Below are 11,622 nucleotides of genomic sequence, written 5' to 3' on the forward strand. Positions count from 1 at the left end.
TCTTAATCAGGCCGGTGAGCTCTTCTGTACCGGGGGACCCCGGCGTGCTGCTCGGTCGCCTACCAGGAGACTCCCATAGCAGCTCGCCAGTTTCCCAGGGCGATGGACCCCACTTTGTCCATTTTGTGGATGAGCAAACTGAGGACAGAGAAGCAGAACCACTTGCCAGAGACTGGAGACCAGAGGGCAGAGACCTCCCGGCATGCGCATGCCTTATGGTGGCCCTCCACTGGCCAGATGTGACTGATCTCCATTTGATGGGCTCCGGGAGGTGGCCCCTCGGCCAAGGTCACACATGCCCATCTCCCACCCCCCTCCTGCTGCTTCTCAGCTGCTCCTTTCGGCCTTATTTTCTTTCCCTTTCTGACGGTACTTGTCTTTGAGTTCCAGTTGTCTGGCTCTCCTTGTCCCTGTTTGTCCGTCTCTGCCTCTCTCTCCCCAGATCTCTGTCTCGCTCTTATCTCCTCTGAGCTTCTGCGGTCCACCCCCTTCCCCACCTCCCCTTCTTTCCATCTCTCTCTCAAATCGCTCTTCCTTAGCCTCAGGGAGTCTAACCGGCCTCACTGTTTTTGCTATCTCTCTTCTCTGCCCCGGAAACCCTTCTGTGGGTTCCTCTAAGCCACCCCTCCTTCCCTAGGGAACCCTCCGTTGCAAACACCATGCCTCCCCCGGAGGGCACGGCTCCACCCTAATTCCATCCCCTCCACAGCTCCGAGAGAGAGAAAGCTTCCCCCCATCCTGCAGCTTCAATTCCCTTGGGCTCTGCAAGACAGATTTGAGAATTTTCCTTATGGGAAGAGCACCCCATCCTCCAAGAGGGCGCCGGTTCTCAGCACCCTCTGGACCCTTGGCGCCTCACTCTTCCACCCTCTTTCTTATTCTTTCTCCGTGACATCTGACTTCTCCCAGGTCTTGCAAGGAGGGTGGGGGCAGGGAGTGTCACCTGCGCCCCCTTCCCGTCTCGTCCCCCACAGGAGGCTCTGCCCACAGCCTGGCATGATGTGACAGACAGCATTTATTCCGGACTCCAGTGTCCACAGATGATGGGAGCTGGGGTGGGGGCAGGGGCCCGGATCCAGTGTCGGACTATGCAGTAGGACGTCAGGTGGGGTGGGGGACCAGTAACGGGGGCGGGAGGTAAAAGTCGCCCGCGCCGGCCGACCCTCAGAGCCTTGGAGCCTCGTCCTGTCCCGGGCCAGGTCCCGGGCTTGGGTCCAGGAGCTATTCTGGGGCCTGAGAGTCACATTCCCTGGAGGAAGGTCCCCTCCTCCCCACCGCCCCTCCCTCCCTCCCCGCAGCAGTGGCTGCTGTAGGTCCCTGCCCAGCCTGCAGAGGAAGGAAGGGAAGGGAGGGCCGGGGAGAAGTGGGAAGGTGGGGGCGGGCGGAGGCGTGAGCAGGCCTGGTTCTCTGACGCTGATTCTCTGATGTCTGGTCTAGTGCAGCCTCCCGGAGGCCCTTGGGCTCAGCACTGGGGACGAGGTAGAGAGGTCAGCCTGCGCTTGTGCTCACGAGGGCCGTTCCACCCCTCCCCGCCTCCCCGCAGCTCCCCCCCCCCCCACCATCAGGGTGCCCAGGCCCTCACCCACCTCATCTCCGAAGCCCCCGCTGCCATGCCTGGCTCCTCCAGAGGCGCCCCCTGTGAGAAGACCTGTCTGCTCAGGCCGCTCCGACCCTGAGTGGCTCAGCTCTGGCTCCCCAGGTGGCCTGGGAAAGGAGAGGGCACGTTGGAGGCGGTCATGCCTGGGGGAAGGACTGAGGATGGGGCTCTTCCGGTTGGGATGGCCTTGGGGGATGGGGTGGGGGGGTGGTAAAGGCTTTGGGGTTAGGGATGGGTGGGCAGGACCATGTAGGAGTTGGAGATGGGTCTGGAGGTGGCTACGGATTGGAGCATTGGAGCGGAGGGTGGCCGTGAGCTCGGAGGGTTGGAGAGGTTGAGGTTGGCTACAAACCGGGTTTGGGGCTGGGGCTGTCTGGGCATGTGTTCGGGGTCTGGGGTTGAATATAAGATGCGGGTCAGGGTTGGGGTCAGGGCCGGGGATGTGTTTGGGTCTGGGGTTGAGGACGTGAGGGAGCTGAGGTTGGCCACGTGGGCTGGGTTCGGGGTTCAGGTTGGAGGCCAAGTCAGAGTCGGGTGCAGGGGTGGGGTCGGGTCAATTCCAGGGTTGCAGGCCACTCACGGAGCCCCCTTTTCCCCCTGCCGGCAGCAGCCGGGGCGACCCTTGCGTCTCATGCAATAGAAGGCAGCAACGACGAGGAGCAGGAGGCCCACGCTGACGGCCACGGCCATGACAGCCACTCCGGCCTGGGAAGTCTGGGGCGCCACTGCAGGGACAGGACGGAGGAAGAGGGGGGTCAGCCAGCGGTGCTCTGTCTGTCCCCCCGCCAGGGTCCAACCGCCCCCCCCCCCAAGTTCCTCACCAGAGCCGAAGTGAAACACGTGCAGGACGTTCCCGTGGGGGTTGGAGGCCTCACAGGAGACCCCGTCTCTGCTCAGGGCACTGGTCACCTTCAGGGTCAGGGAGCTGCTCACCCAGCCCTGCCCTCCGGGGGCCGGCTCTGCTGGCTGAGGAGGCTTGGGTCAGCCCCGGCCCGTGGGCTCAAGGGCTCGGGTGAGGGCAGAGGTGAAGACGGCCAGTCCCCCGGGGAGTGTGGCTGGCCACGATCGATCGGGGAGAGGGCAGGATTCCCCAAGGGGCTTGGGGGAGGGCGCCTGGGTCCTGCAGGGCTCGGGATGGGGGGGAAGGTCCCTTACACTGCCCCCCAGTTGGCTCCAGCTGAGTTTGGGCTCCGGGTAGCCACGGGCAGAGCAGACCAGCCTGACTTCATCTCCTTCCCTCCAGCTGCCCTCACTCCTGGGCTGGGTCTCTTCTGCCCTTAATTCTGGTGGCCCTGTGGGGGGTGGTGGGGGGAGAGTGGGAAGCCCATCGGAGAAGGGGAAGGAGGAGGAGAGAAAGAGAAGGACAGAGGGGACAGGAACCGAAGACAGAGGCACCAGCCGTGGACCCGTCTCATTTGTCCTGCTCCCCCACCCCCACAGCCGCCTGCCCGCTGTCCCCAACCAAACCTGCCCCATCCCGAACCTTGGACCAGCAGCTTGAAGCTCTGGGAGCGGCTGAGGAGGGGGACGGTGGGCATGGAGGCCTCACAGATGTAGGTGCCCGCAGAATCGAAGGTGATGGAGCTCAGAGAGAGCGTGGGGCCGTTCCCCAGGGGGATTGAGTCCTGGCAGGGAGAGGAGGAGGCCGCCAGGCGGGTGTGAGGGAGGGGGTCGAGAGACGGGAGAGGGTGCAGGCTGAGGGTCCCCAGGCTGCGGGGCTCCTTTCTCTCTCACCTTGGTCCAGCGCAGGGCAGGTGTGGGCAGACCTTGCACGGAGCAGTTCACGGCTGTGCTGTTGCCCAAGGGTAAGGAAAGTTCCTCCCTGGTGCTGAGCTCAAGGGGGTCCAGGTCTGGAGGGGGGGACAGACTGTCACCTTCCCCAGACCCTCACCCACTCGGCTTAGGGGCTCTCTAGGGCGACTGGGTGGGGGTGGGGGGCGCAGATGTGAGTGCACAACCAGAAGAAGAGCTTGTCAGGTGTTTCTCCTTGTTTTCTCTCTCTCTCTCCACGGACTTTCCACGCTCCCATCCAGGCCAAGCCTTGAGCCCACATCTAACTCCAAAACACAGGCCCCATCTCAGCCACCTTCTTCCAGAGCCGATGACTGGGCCCACAGTTAATGCATGACCGGTGGGGGGGGGGTGTGATGGTGGCAAGGTGTTCCTTCTCGGATTGACCACCCAAACCCCTCTACCCATCTTTTCATCGAGCCCCTGTCTGCCCCGCCTTCGAAATGGACCTTCCCACTTCTCTCCGTGTCTGACGTCCGGGTCCGACTGCCCGGACCACCTTGCAGCCACCTCCTCGCCGGTGTCCCCGCTGGCCAGGCTTCCTCCCCTGAGCTGCCAGACGGATCTTTTCGAACCACACACCCGTCAGCCCTGCCCTCCGTGTGAAACCTCGCAGTGGTTGCCCAGTATACAGAGGCCAAATTCTTTGATAAAGCCCCCAGGACCCTGCTTGGTCTGACCTCTACCTACCTCCTCAACCTCACTTCTCACCGCACGCCCCCACCCCCACCCCCAACCTTTGTCCCAAACACCAGCTACCCTACTCTCTTGGTTTCTCTCCAGTACGCCATGTTGGGTCCTGCCTCGGGGCCTTCGCACCTGCTGTTCCCCCGGCCTGGGAGCTCCTCTTCCGGCTCTTCGCGTTTCTGATCCCATTCTTTGGTTTTCCCAAACGGCCCCTTCTCAGGGAGGCCTCTCTGTCCCCCCGTGGCGGACACTGAGATTTCCCCTCTAGCGCTGAAGGATTTGTTCTCCCCCAGCTGTTGAGAAGGATGTCAGCTGTCAGCCCTCAGCTGTCAGCCCTCTCTGGGAACTGCCTCAGCTGCGGAGAGCCCCTCGCTCAAGGTCATGCCCCCTTCCTCGGGCAGGCCACGTGCAATGCCCGGTTGGTGTGGGGTTATAAAGGCCCAGCTCCCTTACCCCCAAGTGGGGCTATCCCAGCTTCCCCAGCACCCTGCGGGGCCGACTGAGACCTTTAGACTACAACTGAGACCAATCTTCTGCCTCTGCCCGGTCCTGCTTCCGTGCCCTCCCCAGCCTCCACTCCAGCCTCCATCGGTGGGGATCCCAAGGCGCTTCCCATAAACCTCCTGCCTGCAGCTCTCTGAATCCGAATCTGCTTCCTGGGGACGGAGACAGACGGAGCCTGCACCACCCTCCATCTAGAACAGTCCCCGCTCGCCTGGCCAGTCCCTCATCCCCTCACTCTGCGTCAGTCCCTATAGGGGCTCCATCGCTACTCAAAGCACCTGTTCAGCATTTACCACCTGTCTCCCCTACTTGACCGATCTCTGTGAAGGGGGGGGGGGCTGGGCTGTCTCGTTCATAGATGTCTCCCCAGCCCTGGTCACAGGGTCTAGCCCCAGGGAAGGAGGCAGAAGGAGGGCCAAGGAGGAGCAGGGCCTTTGCACAGTGCTCAGGTGCAAGCAGACTCAGAAGGCTGGAAAGTGGATGGTGGAAAGCAGGGGTGTTAACCTGGAAACGACGAGAGGCGCTCGGCTGGGATGAGGAGACTGCCTTGGTGGGGAGATGGGTCAGCCAAAGGCGCGGCCAGCCAGGTGGGCCTTGAAGGCCGGGGTGGATCGGGGCACTCGGGAGCCACGGCAGGTTCAGAGTGGGGGGATATCAGGTGTGTGCTTTGGAGGGAGCTCCCTGGCTGCTTCGTATGGGAGACTGGAGGGGGCTGGGGCAGGCACCCAGGGGGCAGAGGGGACCATCCAGACCAGGACGAGGACCCCAGAAGTGGAAAGGGCTGCCGGCGGGGCTGTGTGGGGGTGAGGGCGAGGAGGCCGCTGGTGCCGGGGTCCCCCTGCCCATCCCCCCGGGACGCTCACAGGCCACGCGCAGCTCCAGGGTTTTGGAGAGCTCCGCGTCCTCAGCAGCGTCGTAGTCCTCCACCCTGCAGCCGTAGGTCCCGCTCTGGCCCCGCTGAACCCCCTCCAGGGTCAAGTTCCCCTCAAGATTTGTTTTCAGCACGTCCTCCTGCTTGTCCTGGGTGACCAGGGATGAGGAACCCAGCTCAGGAGCCGCCCTGGTCCGGGGGTGGGGGCGGGGGTCTTGCTGGGTCGGGGTCAACCGGGTCAGAGTCAGGGGTCACCGGGTTAGCATCGTGCTAGATCAGAGCCCACTCAAGCAAGGGGGCAGAGGCCCTGCCAGGCCAGGGGCCACCCCGGCTGGGTATCGAGCTGAGTTCGGACTCTCTCAAGTCAGGGCTCAGAGGTCCTGTGAGCTCCTGGGTCAACAGGCAGGCGCCTCGCTGAGCCGGGGGCCACCCAGGTGAAAGGTCAGAAGGCGGCGGGGGCCAATATGTCACAGAGGTCAGGGGCCAGGACTTCCAAAGGAACGATGGGGTGAGTCACCTGAAGGCGGAAGAATGTGTATTCGGGGTTGGGGCTGCCGTCCCCCCGGCAAAACAGCTGGACGGAGTCCCCCTCGCGTACCCAGCCTTCGGTGGTGGAGGGGCTGTCCACCCAGAAATGTACGTGTTCCGTGGGATCTAAGAGAAAGGGCAAAGGGGAAGACGGGTCAGGGCAGACTCATGGTCAGGGTCGAGGGTAGGTCAGGTCAAGGGTAAAAGGCCAGGGCTGGCTTAGGGCAGAGAGGTCAGGCCCCAGCCAAGGGGAAGGCTGCGGTCGGTCAAAGGGTAGAGGTCACATCTGTCACAGCTCAGGTTCCCGCTCATTCTGAGATCAGCGACCAGAGAGGTCACAGGTGGAGCTGAGCTGAGAGTGCAGCTCAAGGGTCAGAGGTCGGCGTGGGCGACAGGTCCGTGAGGGATTCCGGGCCCCCGAGCTGGTGTGAGAGGGCGGGGCGTGGTTCGGGTGCGAGGCTCTATGGGCCTCCGGGCGCTGGAGGCGGTCAGAGGTCAGGACGGGGGGGCCCCCCCCGGAGAGCTTGCGGGGCCAGGCCTCAGGCAGGTGAGGGGGGCCGCGGCCGGGGAGGTGGGGACCAGCCTGGACTCACAGTGCAGGGTGAGGCGGAAGGCAGGGCTGTCCAGGCGGCCGTGCCGGCCCGCGGGCAGGTGGTAGCGCACGGAGCAAAGGAAGCTGGCGTCCCGGTCGGCCTTGTGGAGCCGCAGGTACAGGGTGCTGGTGAGAGACTGCAGGCCTGAGGCCTCCCGCACCGTGCGGCTGGTCATGTAGCCGTCTGGCAGAGAGGGAGGAGGCGGCGGGTCAGCCAGCCCCCCCCGCCACCACCCGGCGCCGTCCCGCGTCCAGCTGGGCTCCCGCGCCCGCTCACCTGAGTTCACCTCCATGGGCACCTCCAGCCGCTGCCCGTTCCGGTACCACGTGATCTGGGGGGCCGGGTTCCCGTTCCGGCTGTTGCAGGTGGCGATCTAAGGCAGACACAGGCGTGGCCCTGGGCCCTGAGGTCGGGGCGGGGGGGACCCGACTTCTCCTCGCTCCGGATACAGGAGTCTGGGTTCCCCAGCCCTCTCCTCCCCCAGGATGCAGGAGTGCAAACCTCCCCCCACCTCCCAGCCCCCCCCCCCCCCCCCCCCCCCCACCCCCCCCCCCCCCCGCCCGGCCCTGGAATCCAGGTCCAGCCCGAGGTACCTCCTGGGCAAAGTCATCCACCACAGACAGGATCCCTTTGTTGGGCGAGACCTCGGTGGCCTCTGGTTTTGCTGTGGGGGAGACGGTCGGGTCAGGAGCCTCTCTCCTGGGCTCTCGCCCACCCGCCTCTTCCGTGGGGGGGGGGGGGCCCGCAGACACTCACCGAACATGTGCAGCCGCGTGGTGGCCTCGGCGCTGCCCGCCGCGCCCGCCTTCACCACGCACACATAGTTCTGCTCGTCGCCCACCTGGGCCTCGGTCAGCACCAGGCGCCCCCGGGCGTCCAGCTGGTACGGGGGGCTGCGGCCCCGAGAGTCGTGCACCGTGCCCTGCAGCTCGGAGCCCTGCAGCTCGGCCGAGGCCAGGCGGTGGCGGACCCCAGAGCGGTCTGCCTGTGGGGGGGGGGATGTGGGGCGGGGGCGGGGCTCAGCTCCAGGCCGCCTGGCCTGCCTCCCCCAGTGTCTCTTTATCTCTCTCCGCGACCTTTTCCATCTGCTGCTCTCTGGGTCACCTGCCTCCTCTTGTCACCTCCCTCCGGTCCCCTGTTCCCTGGCCTGTGTGTCAGTTTCCTCTCCCCAGGTCCAGGTCCCTTGTTCTCCATCACACTCTGTTCTTATCTCTCTTCCTCTCTCTGTCCCCCCCTCCAGCCCTGTGTCTCTGCCTCTTATCTCCTCTTTTTTCCTCTCTCCTTCTAGTCCTGCACCCCTGGGGTCTCCCGCTATCTCCTTGTCTGTCTCTGAATGGTCTCTCTCTGGAGCCCGCGCTCTGAACGGGGCGTCTTCTTTCTAGTCTCAGCTGTGCCCAGACACCAGGGGACCTTGGAGTGTCCTTCCCCTGGCGGGGTCTCAATTTCCCCATCTGTAAAATGGAAAGGCAGCTGGATGGAGCCCTTAGGTCCTTTGGGCTCGGAGGAGGGAATGCACGTTCGCAGCCCTGTGGTGCCCTGACCCCCAGGCCCCTTGGCCACCCTCTGGCCCCCAGCCTGCAGCACTCACCAGGAACCATTCCAGCACAAAATGGTCGTGGGCCCCCAGGGGGGTGCAGTTCAGGGCGACGGGCTCCCCTTTCATCACCTCCACCAGGGAAGGCACGGATAAGTGGACCTCGGCCTGGGCACCTACAGGAGAGCCACTGAGCTCTTTCTGCCTCTGTTGGGGACAGCCCTCCAGACAGAGCCCCTCCTCCCCCAGGTCCCAGGAGTCCTGGCTCCCAGTGCCCTCCTCCCTCAGACTCAGGAGTCCTGGCTCCCGGTGCCCTCCTCCCTCAGACTCAGGAGTCCTGGCTCCCAGTGCCCTCCTCCCTCAGACCCAGGGTCCAGGACCCCAGCCCCTCCTCCCTCCCATCAGCATTTGTCTCCATCTCTCTCCACAGGACTACGGGCTCCTCCCCCGGGCCACACAGGGCCCTGGCTGCTTCTGTCCAATCCTCCTGGGGTAAGACCGCACCTGTCCTTGTGCTTTCCACTAGACCAGCCACCCCCCAAGGGCAGGGCCAGCTCTGGCTCATCCCTTGGCCTCCAGCACCCTGCGCAGGGCCTGGCACGTCGCCAGGGATCTGTGTCTCTCACTCTGGGTCTCCATCTCTAGTCCCACAGTCCCTGCCTCTCTGTCAGCCTGACAGTCTGTCTCCGTCTCTCTCAGCCCCTGGGTCCCTGTCAGGAGTCGGGGGCTGGGGCTGCAGCTGAGGCAGAATGGGTGTGTGGGGGCGGTCAGGGGGGACAGGGCTGGGCAGGTTTCAGGAATGTGGGAGGGACAGGCTGGCCCAGACCTGCCCGGCCTGGCACCAGATCCCCCTACCCACCCCTTGGCCCCTCTGCCTCTTTGCCGAGCAGGGAAGGGGATAAGGTGTGTCCCCTCCGATTAGGCGAGCGGTGAGGCCCAGGATGGCGGGTCCTCAGGGAGAAGGGAGCGGGAGTGGGGGCGGCTGGACTCCTGTCCCAGGATCCTGGCAGACAGAGCTGTTCCCATTGGAGAAACCATGCTCTCTCACCCCCTGGGCTGGCATCCTGGCATCAGCTCTCACTTCTGAGAACCTCCCTTTCCTTCCCCGCCCAGCTTGACCCAGCCCTGCCCCTGGGGACCCACTATTTGCCATGCTTGTGCCAGGGGCCTGGATTCCCAGGCACCCACCTCTGGCCCAGGCCTGTCCCAGGGGAGGGGTGTGGGGCCAGGCTGGTGCCTGGGGCTAGTCTGAGCAACAGACAGGAGGAGGATGGAGAGATCTCTCTTCCCTAATCTCTCCCATCCCTCTGTCCCTGGCTGCCGGCCCCTCAAGGCCTCCTCCCCATCCCACCACCACGCAGGTGTGTGGATTTATCTGGGCCCCAGGAAGAGGGCACGGTCACTCGGAAACACTGTTCTGCCGTCACTGCCCAGGGCCAGCGCTCCAGCCCTTCCGCGAGGGAGGGGAGTTCTTTAGAGCCTGGCTCTGAGTCCAGATCGGGGGAAGCCTCAAACGCATGTGGTTCCCTGCGATCTAGCTGGAAGGTCCCCGACCCTCGCAAAACTTGAGAACCTTTCAGAGGGAAGCCCCGGGGTCTTGGTCTCCTGTGTCCTGGGGAAGCCACTCCGGCCACTGGAGGCCTGGACCTTTGGGTCTGAGGAAGCAGGAGTCCCGGGACTCCGATTCCAGGGGCTGAGGGCCCCTTCGCTCCTTGGTCCCGAGCGCGGAGGGGGCTGGCTTCTCAGGTGGTGACTAACCCGCTGCCTGCCGGCGTCTGCCCAGCCCCTCTGCCGGGCCGTCCCCAGCTCGCTCGTTGGGAAGGGTATCCCCCGTGCTCCCGTATCCCTCCTCCCCGGGGCTCCCACGTTTGGCTTCCTGGGGTCGAGGAGATCCCCTTCCCCCTTCCCTTTCCCGGGGTCCCCAGGGGCCGCCCCCAGCGGCTCCCTGCTCTCTGCCCCGGCCGTACCTGGGTGCGCCCCCAGCAGGAGCGCGAGCACCAGCAGCCTGGGGGCCCTGCGCGCCCCGGCCAGGGCGTCCGGGGGCTCCATGTTCGCGGCGGCGGCAGCGGGCGGCGATTGCCCGGGCTGCGGCTCCGGCGGCCGCGGGGCTGGGAGCGATCAGGCCCCGCCCCTGGCAGCCCCGCCCCGCCCCGCCCTCCCGAGCCCCCCCTTGGGTGCCCCCCCCCAAACCCGGGCGCCCCGCCAAGACCTCCCACTGCCCGGAGCGGACCTCCCAGCGCCCGGCCCGGGCCCGGAGCGGGGCTCCCTCTGCCCCCAAGCTCTGGGCTGCCTGGCTCGGGCTGACCGGTGCCCGCGGCGGTGGCCTGACCGACCAGTCTAACCAGTGTCCTGGGCTGTGACCTCACCACCCCGCTGCGGCCGCCATCCCCCCTAATTCGGACCAGGGGTCATCACGGCAGGTGACCGGGGCTTGCCCAGTTGATTTTACCCAGCCGACCCCGCACAACCAGTGAGTGGCCTGCGCTGGCCTCTCCCAGGGTAACCGGTGGTTCCCAGCATGACCGGGGGCTTGCACTCCCCTCTCCCAGTACAACCAGCGGTGCCCCGCCTGATCGGTGGCCTAGAGCAGCTTCCTCCAGGGTGCCTGGTGAGGCTCTTCCCTGGAGCCCGTGCTAGGGGCTGCTTTCCTGTGTGACCAGTGGCCTGGAACCCATCAGTTCAATCTCTTAAATTTCACGGCCTTCAAACCTCAGTTCAGCCCGGGTCTCTGTGATGATGGGGGGAGGGGTGGGGAGAGCGAGTGCTGTGGGGTGCTCTTTCCTGGGCTCTCCTCCACTCCGTAGGGCCCTCCCTCTCTTCTCCCCATCCAGGGAATCCCAGGAATGCCACCCTCCTTCCTCCCTTCCTCTCCCCTTCACTCCCTCACAACCTTGGGGGGCAGGGCAGGAGAATTAGGCTGGAGGGAGCAGGTGAGAGGGGGAGGGGAGCAGGCTAGGGCGCCTGAGGGGAGGAGGGAAGAGCAGAGCTGTGGGTTGGAAGGGTCACAGGTCAGTTGGGGGGTCACAGATCAGACTGTCCGAAGCTTCTCACAAGCCAGGTCTGACTGGGACAAAATCCTCTGGGGGTGGGGGTTGGGGGGGCGGGAGAAATGTCACTGGTTATATAGGGAGTAGCTAGCCCTGGACACTGGTCAGAATGGGGGGGGTGGTCACTGGTAAGATGACTTTGCCCATCAGACACGGAAGGAAGGCTTCAATTACAGGTCAGTTTGGGAGTTGTTGGTCAGACTGGTCAAGGCGCTACTTTATTCTTTGGTGATACAGGAGAGCAACCATTACACCGGCAGAAGAGACCCTTTAGTATTAGTCACACCATTGCCTCCTCCGGGATGCCCTCCCTGCTCCCTGGCTGGATCAAGGGCTCCCCCAACCCCCTGGGCTCCCCCACCCCGGTCCTGCACACTCTGGGTCATCCTGGAGATGACCACCACTCTGGGGATTAAGCTGTCCCCTCACTGGACTGTAAATCCATGAGGGCAGGGCCGGGGCGGTCTCTG

At 64.9% G+C, this 11,622-nt stretch overlaps 1 protein-coding gene across 1 annotated transcript; it reads right to left on the bottom strand.

Annotated features, from left to right (window-relative positions):
- Positions 1-997: 997 nt before the first annotated feature.
- On the bottom strand, positions 998-10,219 carry BCAM (basal cell adhesion molecule (Lutheran blood group)). The gene is made up of 15 exons (XM_049620846.1): positions 10,073-10,219; positions 8,160-8,281; positions 7,328-7,556; positions 7,165-7,235; positions 6,848-6,944; positions 6,572-6,754; positions 5,968-6,104; positions 5,443-5,599; positions 3,332-3,447; positions 3,081-3,222; positions 2,753-2,889; positions 2,419-2,563; positions 2,178-2,322; positions 1,587-1,704; positions 998-1,468 (listed from the first exon to the last, which is right to left on the bottom strand). Exons 1-15 carry the CDS (start codon positions 10,152-10,154, stop codon positions 1,463-1,465), a joined length of 1,887 nt encoding a protein of 628 aa, XP_049476803.1. The 5' UTR covers positions 10,155-10,219; the 3' UTR covers positions 998-1,462.
- Between the last annotated feature and the right edge of the window lie 1,403 nt (positions 10,220-11,622).

Source organism: Panthera uncia (genome assembly GCF_023721935.1).
Source record: "Panthera uncia isolate 11264 chromosome E2 unlocalized genomic scaffold, Puncia_PCG_1.0 HiC_scaffold_19, whole genome shotgun sequence".
In the NCBI taxonomy this organism is placed as follows: domain Eukaryota; kingdom Metazoa; phylum Chordata; class Mammalia; order Carnivora; family Felidae; genus Panthera; species Panthera uncia.

Bases quoted from the DNA above. Each gene is read 5' to 3' on its own strand.
- BCAM (XM_049620846.1), bottom strand. From the start codon at position 10,154: ATGGAGCCCCCGGACGCCCTGGCCGGGGCGCGCAGGGCCCCCAGGCTG. The intron at 8,282-10,072 runs GTACGGCCGGGG...GCTCTCCTGTAG, and splicing joins CCTGCTGGGGGCGCACCCAG to GTGCCCAGGCCGAGGTCCAC. The intron at 2,890-3,080 runs GTTCGGGATGGG...CACCCCCCACAG, and splicing joins CTTCAAGCTGCTGGTCCAAG to GGCCACCAGAATTAAGGGCA.